This window comes from Podarcis filfolensis (assembly GCF_964270895.1).
Source record: "Podarcis filfolensis genome assembly, chromosome: 6".
Taxonomy (NCBI): Eukaryota; Metazoa; Chordata; class Lepidosauria; order Squamata; family Lacertidae; genus Podarcis; species Podarcis filfolensis.
In genome coordinates, this window is record NC_139609.1 from 88,444,213 (window position 1) to 88,471,996 (window position 27,784).

At 43.1% G+C, this 27,784-nt stretch overlaps 1 protein-coding gene across 8 annotated transcripts in view; it reads left to right on the forward strand.

Moving 5' to 3' along the window:
* The window catches only part of CDH4 (cadherin 4), an 806,698-nt gene that overhangs the window by 497,771 nt on the left and 281,143 nt on the right, over positions 1-27,784 (forward strand). For 5 of the 8 annotated variants that reach the window (XM_083618497.1, XM_083618499.1, XM_083618501.1 and 2 more), the window contains one exon: positions 22,734-22,910. In XM_083618497.1, coding sequence (XP_083474623.1) covers positions 22,734-22,910 — 177 coding nt within the window. The remainder of the gene's footprint in view (positions 1-22,733; positions 22,911-27,784) is intronic. The other 3 variants (XM_083618498.1, XM_083618500.1, XM_083618502.1) reach the window with 1 other exon arrangement.

Sequence of the window (27,784 nt, forward strand, 5' to 3'; positions counted from 1 at the left end):
GCCAAATTTCAACTTTTTTTTTAAAAAGTTTTAAAAGTTCCATAAAGTTCTCAAAAAGTTTCAGAAAGTTGACGAAAGTTTCAGAAAGTTTTCAATGTCCAAATTTACTCACGGGTTGTAGTTTCCAAAGTTCAGAAAAGTTGCAGGAAGAAAGGACAGCGCTGACCGGCAACAGCAATGCGGCTTCACTTCGCTGTTTGCGCAACGACCCACAGCGCCGCTACCCCCTCCGCGATCCGGAGCCCCTTACGGGGTCCCTTCAACGTTTTGGGGGCTGCTTCTGGCGCCCGCCGGGTCCCGAGACCACAGGCTTCTGCCACCTGTGGTTTTCCTGGATGGGTCTCCGCTTCGCCGTAGCGGACGACCCGTTTACAGCGGAGCTCCCTTCTCCTTACTCGGAGAAGGCAGCCATTACCGGTCGCGCCGCCTCCGGAAGTCAACCTGAAACTGTTCTTAACCTGAAGCACCACTTTAGCTAATGGGGCCTCCCACTGCTGCCGCGTGATTTCTGTTCTCATCCTGAAGCAAAGTTCTTAACCTGAAGCACTATTTCTGGGTTAGCAGAGTCTGTAAGCTGAAGCCTCTGTAACCTGAAGCATATGTAACCTGAGGTACCACTGTACTGCCTCCAACCACAGAGGCAGAGCATAGCCATCATGGCCATGTTGGGATGCTTCCAAGGAATCAGGGGCATTTGGCAGGCCCCCAGCTGGCTCCAGCCCACTGGCCGGTTGGCGGACAATCTCCAGTCTTTGGATCAGCATGTAACTGAGACTTGAGCTTCAGAAGCTGAGCAAGCAAGCCAGCAGAGTAAAAAACTCCTCGCAACAGAAGGGCAGATAGAGGCTGTGTAAAGCATATTTACAAGCAGTTTATTGAGACAAAGGGGAAAACATGTCTTCTCCCTTTCATGTCCAAGCAAGCAGCATAAGCAAAAGCTGTACACAAAACGGAAGTTCACAGCAAGCTGTGCTGGAGTGTAAACAGGCATGTGACACACAACAGCCTGTTCCTCTTAAGGTGGAACGGAATATCTTAACAGGCCAGTAGACATTGGGAGCCTTACCTTCTCTGAATTTTTCACTTCTCAAGTTGGCCTCCATCACTGCCTCCTGTGAGAGCAAGTTCCATAGTTTGTATCAACGGTAGAGCAATAGCAGAAGCTCCCAGGTTCAATCCCCATCATCCCCAGGTAGGACCAGGAGAGATTCCCTACCTGAAACCCTGGAGTCAGTTTACACAACAGTGAGCTAGGTGAACCATTGGTCTGACTTAATATAAGGCAACTTCCTCTGTTCCCGTCAGTCACATTTTCCTTCTCTTGTCGACTGGAGAGCATAGAACCAATGTCCATAGATGCTATTTTTGGTTTGCATACAACCACTTTAGTTGTGCTAAGAATAGACCCTCTTGAAATTAAGGAATATAACTAATTTAGGTCAATTAATTTGAATGGGTCTTGAACTCGCTTGCAGCTCTTTGATTGTGCAGAACTTCTCCATCCTGCTTAAGGTGTGGTTCAACAGCCAAAAGAATTGCTCCATAAAGAGGTATTTCATCACCTCTAGAACATATTGAGGGCCTCTTCTGGCAGATGCTTGCTTAGCAGCGCTGCTGCGACATTGCTTTGGTAATGTTGGGTCAGTTGGGAGAAGCTGACAATGGGTGCCTCCAGACTGTCAATATTTTGCAGGAGGAATTCAAGCACATACCAAAGCATTAGGTTTGCACAATGGAAATGAAAGCTCTCTGCCACCTGAGCACCAAGGAGAAAAACAACAACGCTTTTTGTGGTTTGGAAAATGGAAATGCTTTGAAAAATGAATGATACAGGGAAGACTATTCCAAATGAATGTTCTTTGTCATAAACAAATCAGAACAAATGCTCAAGAACAACTGGACATAGGCCACGTTTGGGTCAGATATTTAAAGCAGGATTATACCATTTTAGCAATCATAGCTTCTCCCAAAGAATTATTGGAATTGTATTTTATTACTGGTGCTGAGAGTTATTAGGAAACTCCTGTTTGCCTTACAGAGTGAAAATTGCTATGAATATTAAACCACTCTGGGAATTGTAACTCTGGGAGACAAACAGGAGTTACACTCTTAGCAAACTACAGTTCTCAATATTATTTGAAGGTAGCCATGACTGTTACACTGGGATAATAGTTCTTTGAATGTATGCTGTGTGTGTGGGCATAGTCTAACCACAATATAAGCTTTATGCAATTAAATCAGGATGAACGCTCAATAAGCAGGTCATTTGGTAGATCTCCATTAGGTTATTTTTCATGGCAATAGCAACTCTTCCAGAATGTAAGACACTGACATAAAAAAACCAACCCTATATCCCAGGCTCATCCCATCTGACATGAAGTTTCTGACAAACCCAAATGACGTTGGAAAGATGCTTCCTCTTGTGCTACTGAGATCCTCCTCCCAAATAACTTTCAGGCTATTATATAAATGTTGCTTTCCATTTTGCACACTTTCTCTAGGTGTGCTTGGAACAGATGCTCTTATCGCTTGCTGCCCCCTTCACCAGCTACATTCCTGTTTCAGGTTAACTGACATGGGAGAAATCTAGTTTTCAGATGAAGCTTTGCAATTAGATGGTAAATATGAAGGTCTCTAAATTTCATCTTAGGAGACGTTTGACAATGTGTTTCATGAGTGCCAACACAGCGAGTGACAACGTTAGGAACAAAAACAAAAAAAGTGCAATTCTAGGGGTTTGTTTTTTTTAATTTAAGAAATACTTTTGACATTTGGAAACTTTTACTACATGATTCAGACTGAGTCCTTTTTCGACATTGTCTTGATGGCTCATATCATTCACTTCATGCCCTGCTAACAGCAATCTAAGCTCAGAGCAATTGTAAAGTCCCCAGATATTACCAAGACATTCAACTCTAGCAAATGGCCCAAAGAGAAAAGGCTATGTTTTAAACATGTTTTGTTATTTAAATCATGATTCTTAATTGTTCATTTCACTTGCATAACAGTACACACCACTTGTCATGGCTGCAGACCAGGAGTCCTTGGAGGCAGGGTCTTTCTTTTCCAATGGCAGCCCCAAGGAGGACATGCCTCCTCTTTCTGGCCTGTCCTATATGCAGCAGCAGACACCAGAGACCACAGCTCTTCCCTTTAATCCCAAGGAGACAACTCTGCCCCCAGACTCCGATAGCAGAGGTCCACAGGTTCCTTTGAGGATCAGGGGAGCCTTGTGGCAGTATCTCCCCAGACTGAAAACTCAGGGCCTAGTCGAAGCAAATGGTTGCACAAGAAGACACCAGCCCTTTAAATGCCCTGATGCAGAATTCAGGAAATGGGCCCTGAATTTCATGAATCCCAAGCCTAGGGTGTAAAAATCTGCCAGGTGCCCCTAGACACTGTTGAGGCAACTTGCATGTTCCTCCTCAGCTCCACGATCACCAACTGTGGTTCTGAAATGTGTATCTAGAACCCTCTCCAAGGTGCTGATCTTGCCCTGCCATCTGCTTGGAACCCTTGCAATTTATGACCTCCTCTTGCTTGGGCCATCACCTAGCCATGGTGGTAGACAACCTCATGGATCAGGATGCCACCTCTGGACTTCTGGGTGCCTATATTTTCACTTTCCATTCATCTTATCAAGTAAAACTCTTGCCTACAAGAGCCCATGCTACAACAAATTAGTTAATCTCTAAGGTACTATTGAGTTGTTGTTTTTTTCTGCAACACAGCTAGACTTAGAATTGTATTTTTGGGTGTGATCCAGCCAAAGTTAAGCACCATTAAATCATATTACTTGCAATAAGAGAGATTTAACTATGTGCTCTATTCACTCACTTAAATTAATGGTACTTATGCATGCTTAATTTTGCTTTGATTGTGTGCTTTATGTTTACAGCACCCTTTCGAAGCTGCTTTAGATGGAGGCAGGTGGTTGATGTCTCTATCTCAGTAATGTTTTCCCTGATGGGCAGCCGCAACCTTCCAGGAGGGGAGGGGAAGGGTCTTCCCCACCCTTTGATATCTGTAGTGCTATAACCAGAGATTACTGGAGTTGAATGGGGCTCAAGACATGCAGTGTAGGTGGTTTCGCACTGAGCAGAAGAAATGAAAGCAATGCAGTGCAGTGCAATATTAAACATTAAAAACTTCTCTAAACAGGGCTGCCTTCAGATGTCTTCTAAAAGTCAGATAGTTGTTTATTTCCTTGACATCTGATGGGAGGGTGTTCCACAGGGCAGGCGCTGCTACCGAAAAGGACCTCTGCCTGGTTCCCTGTAACCTCACTTCTCGCAGTGAGGAAACCGCCAGAAGGCCCTCGGAGCTGGACCTCGAGCCACCCCATAGTGCTGGTGCATTCTTCTGTTGAGGAGAGAAGCCATAGCCATAGCAGATAGCATATGCCTTTTATGTTGTTGTTTTTTTAAGAAATATTTATTGAAGTTTTACAAAAACATAAATACAAGAACACATAATAAAAGAAAAAAGAAAAATAAAGATACAACATACAAAAGCAAAGGAAAAATAAGAAAAATTAAAAACAATTCCATTTTTCATAACTTAAAACTCATTTGCTTGTTTCTTTGACCTCCTCACACCTCCCCTTCTTGTATTCCCATTTAAATAATCAAATCAGCAAATCCTTACCCTCTTTCATTTATCTTAACTCTATATCTTAACATTTTATAACTCTATATTTTCATCCATTATCAATTCATTTTTGCATATTCTTATTAACTTTGTTGCTAGTACCACTTATTTCCAATCCAACATCATTTTAACATTCACTAATTTTACAATGTTTCTGCAGATAATCTTTAAATTTCTTCCAATCTTCTTCCACCAATTCTTCTCCCAGGTCTCGGATTCTGCCAGTCATTTCCGCCAATTCCATAAAGTCCATCACTTTCATCTGCCACTCTTCCAGGGTGGGTAGATCTTGTGTCTTCCAATACTTTGCAATAAGTATTCTTGCTGCTGTTGTTGCATACATAAAGAACGTTCTGTCCTTCTTTGGCACCAATTGGCCGACTATGCCCAGGAGAAAGGCCTCTGGCTTCTTCAGAAAGGTATATTTAAATACCTTTTTCATTTCATTATAGATCATCTCCCAGAAAGCCTTAATCTTTGGGCACGTCCACCAAAGGTGAAAGAATGTACCTTCATTCTCTTTACATTTCCAACATTTATTATCGGGCAGATGATATATTTTTGCAAGCTTGACTGGTGTCATGTACCACCTATATATCATTTTCATAATATTCTCTCTCAAGGCATTACATGCCGTAAATTTCATACCGGTGGTCCACAACTGTTCCCAGTCAGCAAATATAATGTTATGACCAATGTCTTGTGCCCATTTAATCATAGCAGATTTAACCGTTTCATCCTGCGTATTCCATTTTAACAGCAAGTTATACATTCTTGAAAGCATCTTAGTTTTGGGATCTAACAGATCTGTTTCCAATTTTGATTTTTCCACCTGGAAGCCAATTTTTTTATCCAAGTTATAGGCCTCTCTTATTTGATAATAATGCAGCCAATCTCGCACTTTTTCTTTTAATTTCTCAAAACTCTGCAAATTCAATTTGTCTCCATCTTGTTCCAATATTTCCCAATATTTCGGACATGTGGCCTCCATATTGAGCTTTTTCTGAGCCTTGGCTTCCATTGGTGACAACCACCTTGGGGTTTTATTTTCCGATAAGTCTTTGTATCTTATCCAGACATTAAACAATGCTTTCCTGACAATATGGTTTTTAAATGCTTTATGTGCTTTAACCTTGTCGTACCACAAATATGCATGCCACCCAAAAACATTGTTGAAACCTTCTAGATCCAAAATGTCTGTGTTCTCAAGAAGGAGCCAGTCTTTCAACCAGCAGAATGCTGCTGATTCATAGTAAAGTTTAAAGTCTGGCAGGGCAAATCCACCTCTTTCCTTTGCGTCAGTTAGTATTTTAAACTTTATTCTGGTCTTCTTGCCCTGCCAGACAAATCTAGAAATATCTTTCTGCCACTTCTTGAAACAGTCCATCTTGTCCAGAATTTGCAATGACTGAATCAGAAATAACATTTTTGGCAATACATTCATCTTTATAGCTGCAATTCGACCCAACAAGGAAAGCTTCAAATTTGACCATATTTCCAAATCTTTTTTCACTTCTGTCCAACATTTCTCATAATTATCTTTAAATAAATTTAAATTCTTAGCAGTCATATTAACCCCCAAGTATTTTACTTTCTTAACTAATGTTAAACCTGTCTCCTTCTGAAACCTCTCTTTCTCAATTGGTGTAAAATTTTTCTCTAAAACTTTCATTTTTAGCTTATTCAACTTAAATCCTGCCACATGACCAAATTCTTGAATCAATTCTAATACTCTTTTCGTACTAGATTCTGGCTCCTGTAACGTCAAAACTAGGTCATCTGCAAAAGCTTTCAATTTATATTGTTTGGCTCCGACCTGAATACCTTTAATCAGACGGTCCCTTCTAATCATACTTAGGAGAACCTCCAGGACCAAAATAAAAAGCAATGGGGAAATTGGGCAGCCTTGTTGTGTCCCTTTCTCTATCTTAAATTCCTCTGTCATCACATTATTGACTATTATCTTAGCCTTTTGTTCTGAGTAAATTGCACTTATACCATTTTCAAACCCTTGACCCACCCCCATTCCCTGAAGATTTTTCTTCATAAAATTCCAAGAAATATTGTCAAAGGCTTTTTCCGCATCTATAAAAATTAAAACTGCTTTGGTATTAATGTTCACTTGCAACTTCTCCAAAATGTTAATTATATTCCTCGTGTTGTCAGACAAGTGTCTACCTGGGAGAAAGCCAGCTTGGTCCTTATGTATCTCTTCAACTAGTACCTTTTTTAATCTATTAGCCAAAATATCAGCAAAAATTTTGTAATCCACACTGAGCAGGGATATGGGGCGGTAGTTCCTAAATTGTGTCTTTTCAGACTCAGTTTTCGGTATAAGTGTAATGTAAGCTTCCTTCCATGACTCTGGCGCCTTTTTCCCCTCCAAAATTTCATTACAAACCTCCTTTAGTGGCTGAATTAACCAATCTTTCAAAGATCTATAGTATTTTGAGATGAAGCCATCCGGCCCTGGAGATTTACCCAACTGCATATTCTGAATGGCACCTTCTACCTCCTGTTCTGTAATTTTGTGGTTCAGCATTATCTTGTTTTCTTGAGATATTTTTTGTAATCCGTTTGTTTTTAAAAACTGGTCCATGTCAGTCTCTTTCTGTGGCCCTTGTGTATATAGTTGTTTAAAATATCTCTGGAAGCACTTTCTAATCTCCAATGGATTCTGTATGTTCTTTCCTTCCACATCCAAATTTGTGATAGTGTTTAATTTTTGTCTTTTTTTCATCTGCCAGGCTAACAATTTCCCGCATTTGTTAGCCGATTAAAATGTCTTTTGTCTCATCTGTTTAATTTTCCATTCTACTTCCTGGTTTATCATTTTCATATATTGTACTTGATGTAACTTTATTTCTCTCAGAATCTCTTGCGACTTTGGTTTCGCTCTTAATTTCTTCTCTCCTTCTTTTATTTTTTCCAAGATTTTATCTTTTTTCTCGTTTAGGATTCTCTTCTTTATTGCATTCTGTTGGATCAGAAACCCTCTCATGACCGCTTTACTTGCATCCCAGATTACTCTTTTTTCAACCGTGGTATTCAAATTTATCTCAAAATAGTCTCTCAAGATTTTTTGGGCCTTCATGGTAACCTCTTGATCTCTAAACAAGGTGTCATTCATCCTCCATCTGAAGGAACTGATTGGTGTTTCATCTCCATCTTCACAGCATTATGGTCGGAGCAAGTTTTTGGGCAAATTTCCACTTTTCGAATCTTAGGTGCCAGTCCTCTAGTTATCCATATTTGGTCAATTCTTGTCCATGTCATTTTGGCTTCAGAGAAGAATGTTCCCTCTCTTCCTAAGGGGTTCTTAGTTCTCCAAATGTCAGTCAAGTCCATATTGTCAGTCAAGTTAAAAAAAGTTTTTGGTATTCTGCCATCTTTAGTTACAACCTGTCTCTGCGACTTGTCCATATTTGTAGATACCACTCCATTCATATCTCCCATCATAATAATGTTGTAATCCATATAGTCCAACAATGTCTCATGCAATTTCTTAAAAAATTCAGATTTCCCCTCATTTGGTGCATAAACTCCTACTATCAAAAATTTTTCTCCTTGTGCTTGAATTTCAATTGCCACAAATCTTCCTTGTTCATCTTTAAAAACAAATTTTGGTGATAGGCTCTCTTTGGCGTAAATAACAACTCCTCTCTTTTTAACCTTATCCGATGAAATAAACTCTTGGCCCAATCTTTTATTAATCAGTACTTTCCTGTGTAGCCTTATCACATGTGTTTCCTGTAAGCAAATTAAGTCCAATTGTTCCTTTTTCAATAAATGAAAGACTTTCTTCCTCTTCTCCGGGGAGTTAAATCCATGAATGTTCCAACTTAATAATTGCAGAGGCATGGTGTAGTTATTCTACTTTCCTCCAACTGCTCCCAAAAGTTCTTCTTTTTCTGGCGGTGGTATCACTTTTTCTAGTTTGTCCAATCCCGAGGGTGGTGGTACTATGTCTAGTACTCCTGATTTTAAAGCTCTCAGCTCTTCTAGAACTTCTTTTTGCAGGTCTTCTTCGTGGTCTTTCAAAAATTTTCCCTTGTCTTCCACTGATCTTATTTTGAACTTTTTCCCTTTAAAGGTAAAAGATAGTCCCTGGGGGAATTCCCACCTAAAAACAATTCTATTTCTTCTCAATAGGGCCACCAGATCTCCGTAGTTGGTTCTAAGATCCAATAGATGTTTCGGAATGTCCTTAAAAATCTCCACTCTTGAGTCATTTATTTCCAAAGTCTTCTGGAAGTGTGCACTCAGTATTTTGTCTCTCTCTTCTTTCGTCCGGAGGGTAACCAAACAGTCTCTCACCCTGTTCTTTCTCCCTCCTCTTCCAAGCCTAAATGCACTTACTATCTTAAAGTCTCGCTCCACCTCCAAGTTCTAAAATTTTTCAAATTCCTGTGTCAGGTAGTCACTTAGATTGTCTTTTTCAAGTTCCGGTACTGCCCTGATCCTCAGATTGGTCTGTTTCTCCCTCAGTTCAATCATAGACAGAAGTGACTGATGGTCCCCAATCTGTTTACGCATCGGCTTTATTTCTTCCTCTACAGCCACTGCTTTTTCTTTTGCTTCCTCCGCTATTTTTCGATTATAGGCAGATTCTTGCAGTAATTTTTCAATAGATTCTGTATTGGAATTCACCTTCTGTCCCAAATTATTAATGCTAGCAGTATTCCGATCTATTTTAGTTGATTGTTCAGTAACTTGTTTGCTTAGGCCTTCCAGTTTTTCATAAATTTTGTTTAACACTGAAGTGAAATCCCCTTCTGAAGCCATTCCTTTTGGCCCAGCTTGTGCAAGATCTTCCCCCTGCGTCACAGGAGGGCCGGGAACAGATGATCTACGTTGCTGGGATACTGCACTGGGCTGCTGCACTCTAACCTTGCCCGATCTTGTTGTCCTGTCAGTCATCACACTTTTGTCTATGAATCAAGGTCGGTCCCACGGTCAAATCCTACCGTGGAAAATCCCCAGAGTTAAGAATGGAAAAATCCCCCAGCTGGGTGTGCAGTTTCAAAATTCCTCTAGGGGGACACTGTAGCAGTCATTCAAGTTACAATAAAGAGTCTTTTCCAACTTTCCAAAGTCCCCTTCAAGAAAAACAAGCAACAGTTTCAAATCCAGAGAAGACCTTTAACAAGTATCTCCTTCGCAGAGTTCGCCTTTAAAAAATTACATTGTCTATAAGTAGTGCAACTCTCAATACAACAATTCAAATGAACTTGGCAGTCCGTTCCCAGGAGTTAGATGATGGTCTCCTTTTTTTCCCCCTTTGTAAGTAAGAAAGTCACTTTTCCCTCTCCCCCCCCTCCTGCAGCCTGGGGGGGGGGGAGTTCTTTACTTTGATGTTCTGATTTAGAACTTTTAAAACACCACTCTCCAGGTCTTAGCTTAAAAAAGTCTTTGCTTTGATCTGTGTACAAAAACGGAAGGCGGACTTCCTGTTTACACCTTCCCGCTTCAGTGCCAAATTAATCCCTTTTTTCTCCTTTTAGTCCCAATTTCTTAAGCTTCACCTACTCACGGGTAATTGTTTAGCAGCCGAATTGTCACAGGAAAAAGGTCAGCGCTCTCCGGCAACAGCTGTGCGGCTTCACCCCACGGAAAGAGCGATCGACTCTCAGCACTGCGCCAACTCCCGTTGCGCTCCGGAACCCCTTGCGGGGTCCCTTCGCTAATCCGGGGGGTGCTAAAGGTGCCCGCCAAGTCCCACGGTCACAGGCTTCTCCTGCCTGTGAATTTTGCGAGGGTCTCCGCTTCGCCGTAGCGGACAGACCCGATTTCCACGGAGCTTCCCCCTCCAAACTAGAAGGAGACCGCCATTGCCGTTGGCGCCGCCTCCGGAAGTCAGCATATGCCTTTTATGAATGCATGTCTGCAGGAGAAATGATCACTGATGGAGGCAGTTGTGCCAGAGAAGAAGCCAAGAGGAAGCAGTCCTCAGACATGCTGATGGAGAGGGCCACATTATTACACCTGTCTATCTGATGCAGGTGGCATTGCAGGTGGGGAGAGCACTGTTGCACTCAGGTTCTGCTTGTAGGGTTCCCATAGGCCACTGTGAGAACAATGTGCTGGACTCGATGGGCTGTTCAGCTGATCAAACCGGGCTGATCTTATGTTACTATCCCTACTTCTCATTGGATTTTGTATCTAATGCTGCTGTTTCACTGATGCTCCATAACCAAGCCAAAGGAGCACAGTGTGTGTGTCCAGACTAAGACGCGTTAATCTGATGAGGCACTCATTTTAACAGCTCCTATGAGTGCCGCAATGTGGCAGGAGAAAGGCACGAGCCATTTTTTAAATAAGATGCATATTTCTGCGAATTGCCATTTGATGATTAATAATGTGCATTATTAGCACTATTACATATAAGACAAATGTAAAAGCATGAATATGGCCTCCATGTTGCAGCCTGGGAGTCAGGTCTAGACCAGTGGAAGACCATTGTGCTAGATGAGCTGAAACAAATGATGTACTTCTGGTCCCCAAACTCCTATTTGCAAAAGCAAATGTCCTCTAAGAGTAAAAAAAAACTGGCCACCTCTGACTTTCATAAACACCCCCTTATAGCGCACCAGATTTGCAGAGTGCAATTGCACTGAACATTCTGCAAATCTCTTATCACCCGCCTTCTTTCCTTTCCTTCCTTCTTTCCCCTTTTTTTGGTCATTATGAGATGTCTGTGTTAGTCTCTCACTCAGTCTTTTCCCCGTCTGTCAACCGACGAATCCTGCGTGCTTGCCAAAATTGACAATTTTTCTTACTAATTGACTCTAATGCGAACTGTTCTATGCAGCCCTCCTGTTAACTGAAACCACCCCTCCCAGAAAGTAATGAATTTCTCGCTTAACTAGCTGATTAACAGAAAATAAAAAATAAAAACCACCCTGCAATTGTATACTGTTCTGTAAACGGGGAGGTAATTTTATCTAATGAATTCCTAAGCAAACATAGCATTCTTGATTGTGTGCCGCCTGTTTTGATAAAGGTCGCAAATGTGCCACAGCCTCTGTTTGCCTTTGGAAGTGCCGATGATCAAACAGTTTGATCTGGCACTTCAAGCAGCCTGTTAGGATTGGTTCCTGTTTGCTTCCGAAATTAAGATACTTTTTTTTTTTAGGAGCAAAGAGGTGATCTTGTCTACCTGTACATATATTCCTTCCCAATGCTGTTCATTATCTTTAAAGTAGAAGTCAGATGCCCAATTCCCATTTCTTTGTCAATTAGCAAACGCCTTTTATGCAAACACATTAATTTAATGCCCTTGCTGAAGCGCTGTGCTCAGGAGAGCATCTTGCAGCTAAAAATGCCAGTTTTTTGGAGCACTTTGACACAAATCGTTCATGAATAGCAATTTGTGTTTTGATGCTAATAGGACGCGATGCGAAGCTGCCTTTGATTAAATTCACCACGGAGCTTACAACTATTTGTAAATATGGCTGATAGGTAGCCATTATAGCTTTTCAACAGGGGGACGGGAACATGCTAGGAAATAGAGGGGATGACACCCTGACAAAGAGAACAGCTTAACATCAATAGGCAGAAGCAAATCAAGGTCTGAAATAAAGAGGATCATTGGACATGGTAGTTTCGTCTACTGTTGCTGCAGATTTTCAGGGTTGCTGATGCTTCAGTTCTGGCAAATTCGGCAGTGACCTAAATGCAAACACAGTAATTATTTAAGCAAACAAGTGTGTGTGTGTGTGTGTGTGTGTGTGTGTATTCTGCTTTTGGTCCACAAACCTTTCATTTCTTCTGCATGACAATGCCAAATGAAATCTCACCCTATTTGCTAAAAAAAGATATAAACATACATACATAAGATAAAAAGAATCTTGTTTGTTACCTTTACAGTTGCCAATGGCAGCTGAATGTCTTGTACATGTAGAATAGAATTCATACATCACTCTGTTTCTCCACTAACATTTTTTTTTAAAGATACCTAGCAAGCAAAGGTGATTTTTGTTGTTGTCAGACTAAGTTCAATTGAATTCTTCGCATTTCATTTCTCCTCACGGTTTGTGGATGTGCTCCTGAGTAGGTACCCTGGAGTATCTACAAGCAGGAAACTTTTCTAAAACAGCAAATCCAGTACCTTCTCAGTCATTGTCTGAAGTATTGCAGGAAACTGAGTTCCTCTGTAATGAAGGAGTCCGTTCTGGTTGAGAAATGAATCCAGCACTGGCAGTTTGGGGTGGGAATGTGTACATGTCCTGTCCTGAACACCACCATGAACTTGGTGCAGGGTCTGGTGACCTCAGTTTCATAAGTTGAATATGACCCTCTTGGTCTGGCCCAAAAGATGCTAACCCAGACCCCTTTTCCTCAACCCATAGTCCTTGCCAGTCCTGCTCTGCAGCCTCCTTGAGCACATTTTGGCATGCCTGGGGTGCGTTCTTGAACTGTGATAATGTCTCTTATGACTCCCTTATTAGAACTGCTCCACTGATTGCCAGTCTGTTTCCGGGCATAATTCAAAGTGCTGGTTATGACCTATAAAGCTGTACATGGCTTAGGTCAAAGCTATCTGAAAGACCATGTTGCGTGTCAATACCCTGCACCGACTCCCCCCCCCCTTTTATGTTGAATAAAAACACGTGGACACCATATTTAGGTTAATGGGCAAAATTTAGGCCACAACTTTGTTACAGAATGTGAGCGGTATTGGCTTAGGCATTGGAATTGAACCAACTATATCTGACTCCTGCCCGCCTGCAGGAAGTCTCACAAGGGTTAACCGCCAGTAGGGAGAGCCCTGCTGTTGCACATCAACTAGGATCTCCCCCAGGGTCAACTGTGTCTCGAGAGGCACCCAAACCTATGCCAAAAATGTCACAACAAAGTCACTGTTGAGTCTGCCATCTTGATTCAAAATGGCGGTCAGCATCCAAACATTGACAGTGACCTGTGCCCCCAGCTCAGCAACACCTTCTGCCAAGTTTGGTGATCATATCTCGAATGGCGGCCAAACCCATGGAGAACAGATGGACAAACTGCTTTCCAAAACATAATTGTGTGTGCATATGTCTGTTGCCCTGTGTTTGGAATGCCCTCCACAGTAATGCTTTCCTGGCCTCTACTTTGACGTCTTTTGTTGCCAAGCAAAGACTTCATATGTTATACAGCATCTCATACAGTTTGTTTTAATTGTTGTTTTATACTTTGACTGTCCTTTTTTTTATTGGCGGATGTTGCTGGGGTGGAGATTTCCCCCCGTGTGTTTTTTATTCCTTCAGTTGTTAGTTTTGATGCTGGTTTTTTCTTCTTCTTTTAATTGAAAGCTGCCATGAGAACATATTGCTGAAAGGTTGCTAACAAATGTGACAAATAAACACGTACGAAGAGGAACTGAAAAGAGTAAAGCTTAATGGCAGGGAAACAAAAATGTCAGGAATAACATGGTGGGTTTTGAGGAGGATATTTATTTAATTTTATTTTATATATATATAAAAAAACCTTCCTCCATTCCTAATTTCTTCATGGAGTCAAAGCAGTGCATCGCTATGCAGAACATATAATATTTCCTTTATGGAGCTGATACCTATAAAATTAATAGCCTTCAAGGGATGCGTTAAGACACCCCATCACTTAGGTTCACAATGGTGGCTTATTCTGTCCCCTGAAAAAAAGCTACAGCAATCCAAAAGGCACCGTTAAGCTGGTACACAAAATCTGATCTTGTATTATGTAAATGGACTGGTGGTCCACGCTTGGCTGGGTAATAATGTCCAGATGTCTCTCTAGCCAGGGGCTGACTAATAACAAAAGCAGGTTGGCTGGAAGGGGAGAACTGCCAGCTGGCTGGACTGGTTACTGCTAACTGTAGCGTAAGGGGAAAGCTGGTATTGTTTCACACTCACTGGTTCTGCTCTCAGCCAAATGAGGAGGCAGTGGCTTTTGGAGTCTTTCTGCATTGCTCTCTGAGGTAGTGGCAACTGTTAACTAGATCACTTTAGCCTTTATCTCAGAGAAAAATGCAGTTCTGTCCTAGCCTCTGTCTGCCAATGCCGAGGTCCATAGACAAGGGGTCATCAAGTCTGTGATTGTGCACCTGCAATGTCAAGGCAGGTGTTGGCCAGGAAGCAGTTGAGGACCAGAGGCACAGAGATGTGAAGCTAGGGATTTAAATGAATCCCGTAGCCCAGGGACTTGTTCTACTGAAGTTGGTTTGGATAAAAGAGCAGGAAGGATTGCCCAAAAAGTTTCACAGAGAGCCAGGTATTCCCAGTGAGGACATGTCAAAATTGTGTGGTTCCATACAGGCATATGCACCATTTTTCAAACCTAGGATGTGCTTCACTGTGGAATTTGTAGTGCTCACAGTGCAGACCCACTTGTATTTTGTGGTGTGTGCATCCTGCTGTGAAATGTATATGTATGGATGTCTGAGCAATCTTTGCAAATTCTGATACATGTTGACCTTGCATAGGATGTAATGGTGGGCATGCTGTCACCTAAGGGCACCAGGTTGGTGACCCCTGACTTGGGCCACATCCAAATATTATAGATTTGTGTGGGCTTCTGGAGGCCATATATATATATATATATATATATATATATATATATATATATATGGTCCAGATTATGGAGAAGCATCATCTAGTCCACCCCAGTTTTATTACAACTGCAGGTCCTGTAGAAAAAGAAAAAGGAAATCTCTATATATGCATATAATACTCCCTTTTCTTCTGTTGCTTTCCGAGCTTGTTCTTTTTACAGAAAAGTGAATGGATCTGGCACTCAGCCCCACCACCAGTTTTGTTCACACAGTTTACTTAGCTTTTGAACACCAGTAAACATGCATAACTTATTTAAACACCATGGGAGAAATTAATGCTATGAGAACACATTGTCAACAAATGAAGATGAAAGAGAGTTATTGTTTTGGTTTGACATGAAGATATTGGGAGTGGAGACAAGGAGGCTTTGTTGAAAGGGAAGGTTTGTGATTCATGTTCGTTCTCATGTAGTCTCTGTACTTTTTGTATTATTATTTTTTACACTGGATAAATGCACCAGAGCGCAAGCTTGGATTGGTTCCCTGACACTGCAATCCTATGGAGGGCATTTCAGCAAACATGGTTCCCTTCAGAACTCCCTTTCTGACATTGGAGACAGTGCTGTGGATTTCCTCACCTCACCACCACAGAAACATCAAATGCTCTGGCTCAACTGACACCGGAGCTTCAATGTCTGTAGGGCTAGATAGTGGTGTCAATGACAGTTTGTGTGGGGATGTTTAGGATAATAGGTGAGGAAATATTTGTTAAGTATTATCCTTCATTTACTCACACTAGTGAGTGAAGTAGTAGAGCAAATCCCCTCTATTCACAGAAGCTGGTTGATTAGATTCGTTTGAATCTTTACAAGATGACTAATCCAATCTGGCTTCCCCATATGGATTATTCCTGGTCTCCCCTTTTCTCCCTCTTAAAATACAATAAAGACTCATGAGTCTGTCTTTAAAAGTATAACAATCAGTTGACTCACAAGTTGTTCACAGTACACATCCTAACAGGCAGGCTTTACAACACGTTGTGTGTTACAAACACAAAATGTGGCTTACATCCTTTGGGAAGATGGGCCCAAGTGTGGTGTAGTGGTTAAGCGCGGTAGACTCGTAATCTGGTGAACCGGGTTCACTTCCCCGCCCCTCCATGTGCAGCTGCTGGGTGACCTTGGGCCAGTCACACTTCTCTGAAGTCTCTCAGCCCCACTCACCTCACAGAGTGTTTGTTGTGGGGGAGGAAGGCAAAGGAGATTGTTAGCCGCTTTGAGACTCCTTCGGGTAGTGATAAAGCGGGATATCATATCCAAACTCTTCTTCTTCTGCTGCTGCTGCTGGCTGAGAGCCAGCAGACAGCAAAATGGATGAGTCTTAACTGAGAGTTGAATCGAATTGAGACAAAACGGCTGTGTGACTCTGCTTTTATGGAGTCTCACTCATCTGCTGAGTCACTTACAGCAGGAACAGGAAGTTACACATCCCCCTGTCTCCGTCCCCTCTAGAAAGTGAAGCCTGTTGTTATTGACTGTACTGATGTAACACACCCCACAGTTAGTGTCATGCTGGTGAAGGATTGGGAAACAGCTTGGCTCCCAAAATCATGTCCCTAAAGCAGGGAAAGAGTTAGAGCTACCTAGAAGCTGATGACAGAAATTTTAAAAATTAGAGGCAGTGATATGCCATTTGACTCACTGGTTATCTTACTAGGATTTTTAAAGGACACAGTGCTACCTGAGAATGCGGAAATGGTCACTCATCTTTCGACTGCAGCACAATGGACCATTCTTTTAAAAAAGGGATGAAGATAACCCCACCACTGGTTTTTGAAACTGAACTCACACATCTGGAAGAGCTAAACAGAGGAGAGACTCCACATAATAATTCATTGATAAATGGAGTCTTTCATTCAAACCCAGAATGTATTGAATGAAAGTGATGCAGCTCAACCTTAGACTCTTTTGGGATGGATCTGAGTTGCATGCCATTGGGGAGATTTGATCTATGTTATCTATAATTAAATATGTCACTGTGGTTTGGCATACACTGCTCATATTCTATTTTATTTTTTTCATTATCAGTAATGCTTAGGTAGGGCGAATTATGTTGGTGATGCGCTGGTGCAATTGCTATTTTGCATGTTTCGTAATTCGGAAACCATGGAAAGAAAAAGGAAAGGAAAAAAACCCTGTGAAATGCAATACAATTGCTTTTCATCCATAGAGCATATGATGCTATCATGGATGCTGTAGTATATAGAGCCTGCATAGAAGATATTAACATATCAAGGACTTTGTAATCCCCTCTGACCCTATGGTGCTGCTCCCAATAACTGTATTCAACTTTAAACATCTGCAGACGGGTATGTATGTGTATAATGTATGCAGTCTGCGTGCTTTGAATCCTTGCATGAAAGATCACTGCCTGGGTCTTCCTTGACTTTTCCACCTGCTCTGCAATGCCTTTCATTTCCTCTATGATACCCTATCCTCTATTGCAGGGATGAGGACTCTGTAACCCTCCAGATATTGTTCAGCTGCACCTCCCATCAGTCCTGAGCAACGTGAGCAGGGATGCTGGGAGTTGTATCCATGAGGGTCCCCATCTCTGTTGTACTGACTTCTGCAGCAGATGTGTTAGCAAGCTCACCATAAGTATTATTTACTAAAAAAAAAAAATGTTTAATGGGATGTTTAATCTGGCAAAAGAGATGGTATCTGTGAAATACACAAGGGACACTTGGCAGATGTATAATCTGTAACTTAAAAAAATGAAACAAAATACCTTGATACCTACAACATACCCCTAAGAGGCAAATCAAGGATAGGGATTGAAAATAGAGGCTGCCCCTGGTAAATGGGAGAATTTCAGATTATTCAGAAGCACAGTTGCTTGAAGGTGGGATGTGGTCATCTCATGCACCTGGACCAGGTGGGAAGCAGAGAGACACTTGTATTTACCCACTGCCAGTGCAAACTGTGGGGTTGATATTGCCTAGTGTGATGAGAAATCTTGCAAGCAGCACATCCCAACGTTCTTTGGGCTTGGGAAGAGCATAGTTGAAGGAAATTTCCCTTTGGGTCCTGTGGTGCGTTTCCAGCCCAATATATCTCAGCAATGAGAAACATCTGATCAATACATATAAGTAAGCCAGCTCCCCTTGCAAGGAAATTATTTAGTTCTATTTATTTCATTTTTAGAAAAAGCACAATAGGCTTCTAGCATCCCACTAAGTTCTCCCCTCCCTACTTGGAGCTGAAAACTGGAAGCATGATGGAAAACAGTGTGATATCACACTTCTTTCCTCTTTGTATGGTGATGGAGAGGACCAAGCCAGTGGGCGAGGAGGGGAGACCCTTTTGAAAATGCCCAAATTGGCCCCTTAGCTTCAGTGCACACAGCCAACCTCAAAGTCTGGTTGGCAATCTATGCTAATGTCAGAAAACCTCATTACAAGTGACAAAGAGTTATGTTCCACTCACTAGCCATCAAATATTTCTGAAAGAATGAAAGGACCAGGATGGTCTTGCTGAGCCGATACTAATTATTTCTGCATCCAGAGGGCTTTGGGAGTCATGTTAATTCTCAAGTCTCTCTTTAGCCCACATACATTCCCTGGTGTAAACTTGCTAGAGCACAAATTATTTTACCGTCCCTTCGTAATTTGTCTCTCACTCTTGCATGCCAATTATCAAAACTGACCTAAGCTTCTGCTCTCTCAAGATCCCCCAGCTGGGAATTGCAAACTGATTTTTAAAAGGGGTCCATTCCATGGAGCAAATGTGGATTGTGTTTAGGTCTCGTGGATGCATAAATGCATGTCGAGCTTCTAGGTGCCCTTTTACATTTCCTGGTGCCACTTATTAATGAGTATATTCAAGAAGAGGATTAAGCACGGGTGCTAGAAAAGCTCAAAATGTAAGAGGAAGGAGATAAGCACAGACAAGCAAGACTTTGTACTCTTAAGATTTGGAAAGCATTTAGCACCTGTGTTGTAAATCTGTTGCCATATTACTAGGAGGGCAGTGGTAGGAAACTGCCTGATACCAATTCAGACTTATATCTGAATTATATCTGAGAGCCAGCGTGGTGTAGTGGTTAAGAGCAATGGACTCATAATCTGGTGAACCGGGTTCATGTCTCTGGTCCTTCACATGCAGCTGCTGGGTGACCTTGGGCTACTCACACTTCTCTGAAGTCTCTCAGCCCCACTCACCTCACAGAGTGTTTGTTGTGGGGGAGGAAGGGAAAGGAGATTGTTAGCCGCTTTGAGACTCCTTTGGGTAGTGATAAAGCGGGATATCAAATCCAAACTCTTCTTCTTCTTATATGCCCATCAAACCCAACATTGTTAGTCCTAACTTAGAGTGGCTCTTCAAACTCTCAGACAGGTCTTTCACATCATCTGCTACATCAGACATGAGAAACACACACCCCCATGTGTAACTCCCATCATCCCTGACCACTGTCCATGCTGTTTGTAAGTGATGGGAGCTGGAATCTGATAACAGCCAGGGACCGCAGTTTCCCCATCCCAGTGCTATGTGATAGTTTTACCTGGAGATATCAGGTAGTGAACCTGGAACCTTCTGCCAGTAAGACACACGCTTGATTTTTTAGCCTGTAGTTCTTCCCCTTACAGAAGTTGTGGTCTGATAACTAGCACATTTGGTTTATAAATATGAGATTTGTATTGAAAGTACAGCTGTAACACCCCTGGGTGATATTCAACAAACGATTTTCACTTGGACTCAATCCTTATATTTGATGTGGGAACCATGATAACATCCTTTCATAGAATCATAGAATTGTGGAGTTGGGAGGGACCCTCAGGATCATCTAGTCCAACCCCCTTCAATGCAGGAATATGCAGCTGTCCCATACGGGGATCGAATCTACAACCTTGGCATTATCAGCACCAAGAAACAGCTCAGGGCAAGCTCAGAAATGGAGGAATGATTCTGATTTGGTTTCCTAGAGCTTCAGAGCCAATGCCCCTCTTCCCCATCCCAGTTGTCAAGTGAGCTTGAAGCCTTGAATCTCCTTAAAGAAAGAATCCCAGTTAAGCCATATGGGTTGTATGGCAACAGGTTTTTGCTTAAATCAGGATGGCAAATGCAAAATCACACAGTCTAGAAGAAAACACGAACACCATCTAAATCTGCATTTTGTTTCCCCCAAACATAAACTGAGCAGGGCATGACTGGGTAGTGGAGAGATTTTGAGTTCATGGGGGAGGGGGGAATTCATGAAGACTGGGGGGCTTTTGCCTGAACTTTGGCCTGCCCCTTAAGGCACCCTGGTTCTCTAAAATGAGGAGGAGCCTAGAAGATACAAACAGGAGTCAGACGCTCATAAGGCCTCAATTCATTTCCAATGCTTATGGAGCAAGTCACACACTAGGAGCTCTCCTTGGTCCTGAAGCAGGCAACATCCCTTGCTCTCTTCCCCTGTGGACTTTTCTGTGATACCAGAACAGGACAAGCAGACAGAAGCCATTGTCCTGTTGATCAGGTCATTCCAGAACCTTCCCTTGACCTAGATGTGGCCCTGTATCAATGGGGAGTGGGAAAATTTAATTGGGGTTGAGCTGGTGAGCAGAGAGTGCAATTCTGCTGGGTGGTGCTTCACAAGTGCCTTCTCTGTGGGGAACATAGAATCATAGAATCACAGAATCATAGAGTTGGAAGAGACCACAAGGGCCATCGAGTCCAACCCCCTGCCAAGCAGGAAACACCATCAGAGCACTCCTGACATATGGTTGTCAAGCCTCTGCTTAAAGACCTCCAAAGAAGGAGACTCCACCACACTCCTTGGCAGCAAATTCCACTGTCGAACAGCTCTTACTGTCAGGAAGTTCTTCCTAATGTTTAGGTGGAATCTTCTTTCTTGTAGTTTGGATCCATTGCTCCATGTCCGCTTCTCTGGAGCAGCAGAAAACAACCTTTCTCCCTCCTCTATGTGACATCCTTTTATATATTTGAACATGGCTATCATATCACCCCTTAACCTCCTCTTCTCCAGGCTAAACATGCCCAGCTCCCTTAGCCGTTCCTCATAAGGCATCGTTTCCAGGCCTTTGACCATTTTGGTTGCCCTCCTCTGGACACGTTCCAGTTTGTCAGTAACCTTCTTGAACTGTGGTGCCCAGAACTGGACACAGTACTCCAGGTGAGGTCTGACCAGAGCAGAATACAGTGGCACTATTACTTCCCTTGATCTAGATGCTATACTCCTATTGATGCAGCCCAGAATTGCATTGGCTTTTTTAGCTGCCGCGTCACACTGTTGGCTCATGTCAAGTTTGTGGACATGCTTGCCAAGTTGCAAGCACCCTTCAGTCAGAAGAACTGAGCCTTCCATACAATCCTGCCGGGTGCTCCTTGTGAAGCACCCTGCAGTTAGCAGGACTGAATCCTCTACTTACTAGCTGGTGAGTGTCGGATTCAATCCCACACAGTTTGACTGTGTGCATGTGTTCCCCTGCTGGTAACAGGAGTGCACAATTAAAGCATTGCTCTTTGCAGAGGCTGCCTACCTCACCTTTTTCTCTGCTTGACATTCCACCCCCTGATTTTGCCTGCATAGTTCTGGAAGGCCTGGCACTCCTTGATTTGGTATTTAGCTGCATCTGGTTCATAAGCCAAAGTCATGTCAATAATAATAATAATAATAATAATAATAATAATAATAATAATAAACTGCCAATCACAAGGGCTAATGTTGCACATTTACATTCATTTCTCCACTTCAAGAGGGTGCTGAGCCCTTGGCACACATGGTCCCATGGTGCTTAGTAGGCTAGGTGCCAAATTAAATACATGGGGTTCCCATTTTAAGGACCAGAACCACTGACGAAAGACCGCACACATAATCATGCCAATCACAGTTTTTACAGTCATCATTTGGAGAGATCTGTGTGGAAGTAAATATAGTTTGAAGCAGAGCTCCAAGATGTACCAATCTTCTTTTGGACCCTCCTTTCTACCTAGTGTCCACCAGATGATGGATCTCTTTAGACAGCATTCAGACTGCCTGAATCTCATTCCATGATGACTGCAAATAAGTCAGCAGTGCTTTAAAATTCCAGGCTAGCGAGGAGCTTAATACTGCGTAATGGACCCAGACCTACCACTGGTAACGCCAGGGGTGTTTTCAGCTTGTTTCATTTCGTCCCTGTGATTTATTATATTTATTAGGAATCTGCAGATTTTATCCTCCAAGGGGCTGATAAAGCTTCCTGCAGTTGGCATAATGAAGACAATCCGTCGTGGAAGAAGGCTTGATTGTCTAATGACAGCTCCATACGTGTGGAAAAATGAAGTTGTCAATAGGAGTGCCGCTCGCTTTTGTAATGCAGAAATGTTTGCTTCATTGTAATAACAAAAATACACCCCCCTCACCTCCCCAGTTATTTCTCAACCCAAATGAGCCTCAACATGGTCCCGAGGAGTTGATTTTTCCTTACATGCATTGCATTGTTGCTTTGTCTTCCTTTTTTTGTAAATGAAACTAAGCAAAATCAAAACAATACCTGTTTTCCTCCCCCCCCCTTCCAAATCAGCAGAAAGGAAAGAAGAACACGTCAGCAGACCTCCTGCAACAGCCGAGCGACACTCTCCTGCCCTGGCGCCATCAGCAGAATTCTCATGGGCTGAGGCGGCAGAAGCGAGACTGGGTAATCCCGCCGATCAACGTGCCAGAGAATTCGAGAGGACCCTTCCCACAGCAGCTGGTTAGGGTGAGTGGGACGGCTGAATAATGGATACCCATGATTGATTGTTGGTCCGATGGCACCCTGCACATTTCCCAAAGCTTGTTTGAGGTGTCGTTTTCAGAGAGGAAGCTCATTTCTCCAACGCCGAAGGCCAAACTCAGTGCGACTTTAGCAGTATACCTGTGCCTTTAAGTGGGTTTTGCTTTTTAACACAGGGATGGGGAACTTATTTCCAGCTCAAGGGCCACATTCAATTCTGGGCGGCCTTCCAAGGGCCACATGGCAGGGCTGGGAAGGGCCAGAGGCAAAAGTTGGTGGAGCAATGAGTGTGCATTTTACCTTTGTACAGTGGGCTAGTTTCCTCCATATGGGCAAGTGAAATGCATAATCAAAGTTGAAGGATGCACACCAGCCTGGAAGAGGGGAACTCAACAAGGATGCAAAGCAGCACCAGTGGCGGGTGCTTTTTTGACCTAGGAGTGTCCTGAGGGCCAGGAAACGAGATATGGAGGGCCACATTTGTCCCCCTGGCCTGAGGTTCCTCTTCCATAACTTAACACAAATTGCTGCTTCAGGAGGGGTGATCCATATTGAGACCCTAGCAAGAGGATGAGGGAGGGGTCTTTAGCTCTCCCCCTCCCCCACCTTGCTGTGATCCAGATCAGGGCCATAGCAAAGGGGCCAGCAGTTAAAGCCTCTTTACCCCCATGTCAGGGTCCTGATCCATCAGGCTGGCAATTTGTGTGACAGCATACAGACCTGCACTTAAAGGCACAGCGAGACGTTTGATGTAATATGTAGTTTTGTCGTGAGTCAGGAGATGGCTGGCTGTGTTTTGGAGACAGGCTGTTTGCAATTCCAAGTGGTGCACCATATTTCTGTAGATGCTCAGAGCCGAAAGTACGGTTGTATTATTACCATTCTTTGCATTTGTATACAGCTTCTCCACACAGAGACACCCTAAGCAGAGCACGTCTCAAGAACAATGGTGCAGGAACAGGAACACTTATCAAAGCACAGTTGCAATGTATCTGTAATGCTCTGTTACCCCAGGGAATCTGTAGCCATTTAGCTGAAGTTCTGCACTCTGATCCAAGGCTAGTGGTTACATGGGGTGGGGGAGAGACACTCTGCACATGCTTAGAGGCATTATGGATTCTGTTATTACCTTACATGCTCCAGAACCAAATCCCATCATGGACTCCTCTTTTTCTTACTTGCTTACTATCCACCCATTTTTATTTTTGATGTTTAATTGTTTTTTATATGGTGATGACAGTGAACATGACATTTTACACAGTACAAGGGGACAGGCAGTGGCAGAGCCTATGCCTGTACTGCCCAGGGTGGGCGCACTCCTGAGGGGCGTGGGGTGTGGAGGGTGCCCTCCCTGGCGTACAATAGCCACTTGGGTGCATGGAGCAGTGCAGACACCCTGCAGCCAGGATTGGAGTGAGCTGCCCATGGGGGCAGAGCAAGCCTCCAATGCGGACATTCAGCACATCACCCGCCCTTGACTGCCAAATGTCACCCCCCTCAGCGAAGACACCCGGGGTGGTCTGCCCCCACCACATCCCCCTTCCTCCGCCCCTGGAGACAGGGCCCTCCATATAGGCACTTAGAGTTCAAAAGCCAGCATGGTGGAAAAAAACAGAAGGAGGGAATGCATGGCTGAAGTAGAAAGCAATATAATAAATAATAATATTTTTATTATTTGTACCCCGCCCATCTGCATTTGTTTCAGTTGATTGTGCTTAGCCATGGTTATAGGCTGCACTGCAGCTCAAGGACTCGTTCCAGGTTAGGAGGAAATGCTCAAGAATGATGCAAAGTGGTGCAGTGGTGATGGGTGATGCCTGGGAAGAGGAGTGTGTGGCTGGGGAGGGTGTATGTGACCTGGGGAGCACCATACTCAACCTCAGGCCTGAGGTTTCTCCCAAAGCTTTTGGCCTCCTCTGTTCCTTGCCTTTCATTGTCAGCTGCTCCTCTTTTGCTTAGCTCCTTCGGTTCCCAGAGAGGCATTTGCCAGCTGGCACTCATAGCATTACTCACCCTTGTTAATTGGCCCTGTTTGATGGCTCATCCCAACAAACTTCCCACTAGGTGCATAGTTGTCAAAACTCTGTAACTGGCCATTACCCCCTTCAGCAAGTTAGAAAGTTTGTGATCATTCCATGACATCAGCATCACTAATGGCGCGCTTGGAAATGACAGGCTACAAGCAGAGACTTTTAAGTTATAGTCCAGTTCACTTACAAGATGGCACAGGGAAGTTTGAATGACGCAGAGTACATATGGATATGTTTGCTGTCAGTAGCCAAAGCAAAACAGAAACCCACGCCGTGTATCTTGCATCTACCAGGCTTTCTATTTTGGAAGCAAAAAAACAACCTCCCAAAACAAATATTGTGTAAAACAAATGAAGGAAGAAGTAAAAGCCACCGGCAAACATTTTGTCAAGTTGTCCTCTGGAAGAAAATTGCAACGTAATTGCAAGAAATTTTAGAAAATAATTGGACAAAATGAGGGTGCATCATTTGCATGCCTTGTCAGGAAACAATACTTCCCCAGTCCTTTCCAAGATTAAAATGAATGCTGTCATTACCTGCTCCATACTGATTAGCCATTGCCTCGCTAAGCACATGACACTCGGAAGCGAAAAGTGGTTTGTTAAATCCCTCCGAGGTACGCGCAGTCTTGATAACATAAATTACATCTGAAAATGTATACTCTCCTTAACCCAATGCATTTCCTGGATGACACATGAAATATAACTGGGGTGTCTTGAGTGCTAGAGGCCGACTCACACAGCCTTCTTTCTGCCTTCCCCCATGGCCCCTGGAGAGCCACTGGGACAAAAGATCACATGGTGATGTGGTCATTCCAGGAAGCGCTCCCAGGTTGGAAGCCCATTTAAAAAGAGACACTGTGAAAGTCCTCAAGGAATTCACTGGGAAGAAGGAAAGACCAGGTCCCCTCATAAGGGTGATCAGATAAATGACACCTCGCCCACCTCCCTTTTCTAGCCACCCATTTGGGAGGCATGTTTGCTTCGCTCCCAACTCCAATCCTATTGAATAAAACAAAACAAAACAAAACCCCCAAAGGTTCTGCACAACTTTAGTGCTGCTTGGAGCTCTACCACCATGGCTCTTCTGCTTTGGTCCACTGCCAGAGAAGAGTCCCCACCGAAGGACACTTTACCCAAGTTTCCTGCAATCGTGGAACCTGGCCCTCTCACCCTTCCATCACACAAACCACTTGTAGGGAGGGAGGAAGACCATGGAATCGCCAGTACCTGGCAGTGTCCTGGCAGCTCCCTTAAGCCACATGTAGAAGATGAAAAGGCTGGGCAAGCCAGGCTTCCCTTTCCTAGCAGGCGCTGCAGATATCTAATGGTCAACAAAAGCTCCTAGGAAGCATCCCATGGCTGAAGACCTTAGACAGCTTCCTACTTTCCTAGGATTGGTGTCTGATCTTGCCAACCATTCCAGTTTGATGCAGTAATAGTCTCTGCTCACCCACGGGTTTAAAAAAAAAACACACAAAGAAGGGAAATAATTGAACAGGAGCTTATAATGCAATAGCAGTGCCTCCATTTTGGAATGGCTAACATTTGCATTTCCATCTTTGGTGGGTCAGGAACAAGAAGATCCTAGGCCTCTTTGGGCATTAGGACCATGTGGAGAGGAGTGTTCTAGCTCTGCCTTACTTTGTCATAATTCCCATCTCCTTCAAGTCATGGAGCACACCTGTGTTAAGCAAGGGGCTTCCTGGATCTGCAGAGGCTTTCTGGGAAATTTGGAACCCTGGAAAGCCAGAGTTGTGAAATGCACAGGGAACCTCCATGGATTCTCCTCCTTCACAAAAGCCGCCTCCGTGAGTAGAGGGTGATGGCAATGATGATAGTGGAGGGGTACAGCTCGTATTGTTCTCCCCACTTCCCCCCGCCTTCATGTGTTGTTGTTTTAAGCAGTGGATCCTATCTCCCCAAAAGGGCTATTGTGATGATAACTTGGGAGTGTGGATTGAAGAATACTGATGAAGCATCTTTTTTAAAAAAAAAAAATCACAGTTTGAATACTTAAATTATCAGAATCCAAACTTAAATTTTGAGAAGCTGACACATGCTCAGAGACTGATTGGAGTACAAGTTGAAATTGTCATGGTTAGTGTAGCGCAGAACTCGTAAACATTCTGTGGGGATTGTTCATGCTCACGGTAAGCTATCCTGCATCAGAGAGTTAAGAAAGCAACTACAATTAAGAATTGCCAGCAGTCATTAAGCAATTAAGTTGAGTAATTAATTCTGTAAGGTATGGATTCCATGATTGGCTGACTCTGTCATGTGCGCAGAGGCATTGAAAAAAGTGGCAGCGGAGAATAATCCTTGGGTTGCAGTGGAGCATAATTCTTTAGTTAACCCCTTCTTCCCATAAAATAATTTCCAGTATGCTTTACACTGTGTAACTAAAACTGTGACCCTCACAGCTGCCAGGTCTTAAACATTCTATTTTCTACATGTATGAGGCATAAACAGGCATAACTAAAGCTGAGAGAGGTAAGCCAAACGCTGTGTGGTCAACACCAGGCAGTTTGATTTTACTATAAGCAACTCTGAAACAGGTTACCTAAGGGACCACCTTTGTCCAACTGCACCCCACAGATGGAGCACTGCTGAGAGCAGCACATTCCCAGGGCCAAGTTTACGTATAAGCTAAACAAGCTATAGCTTAGGGCCCCACTCTCTTGGAGGGCCCCCCAAAAAAATTAAAGAAAAAAAATCTGGATGTACATTTCCAAAATATAAGATAAAAAAACAAATAAAATAAAACCTACATACAGCAACAGTGTTTTGTGTTGTGTAGGCTCCTATGATGTAAGTAATGGGCCCCGCC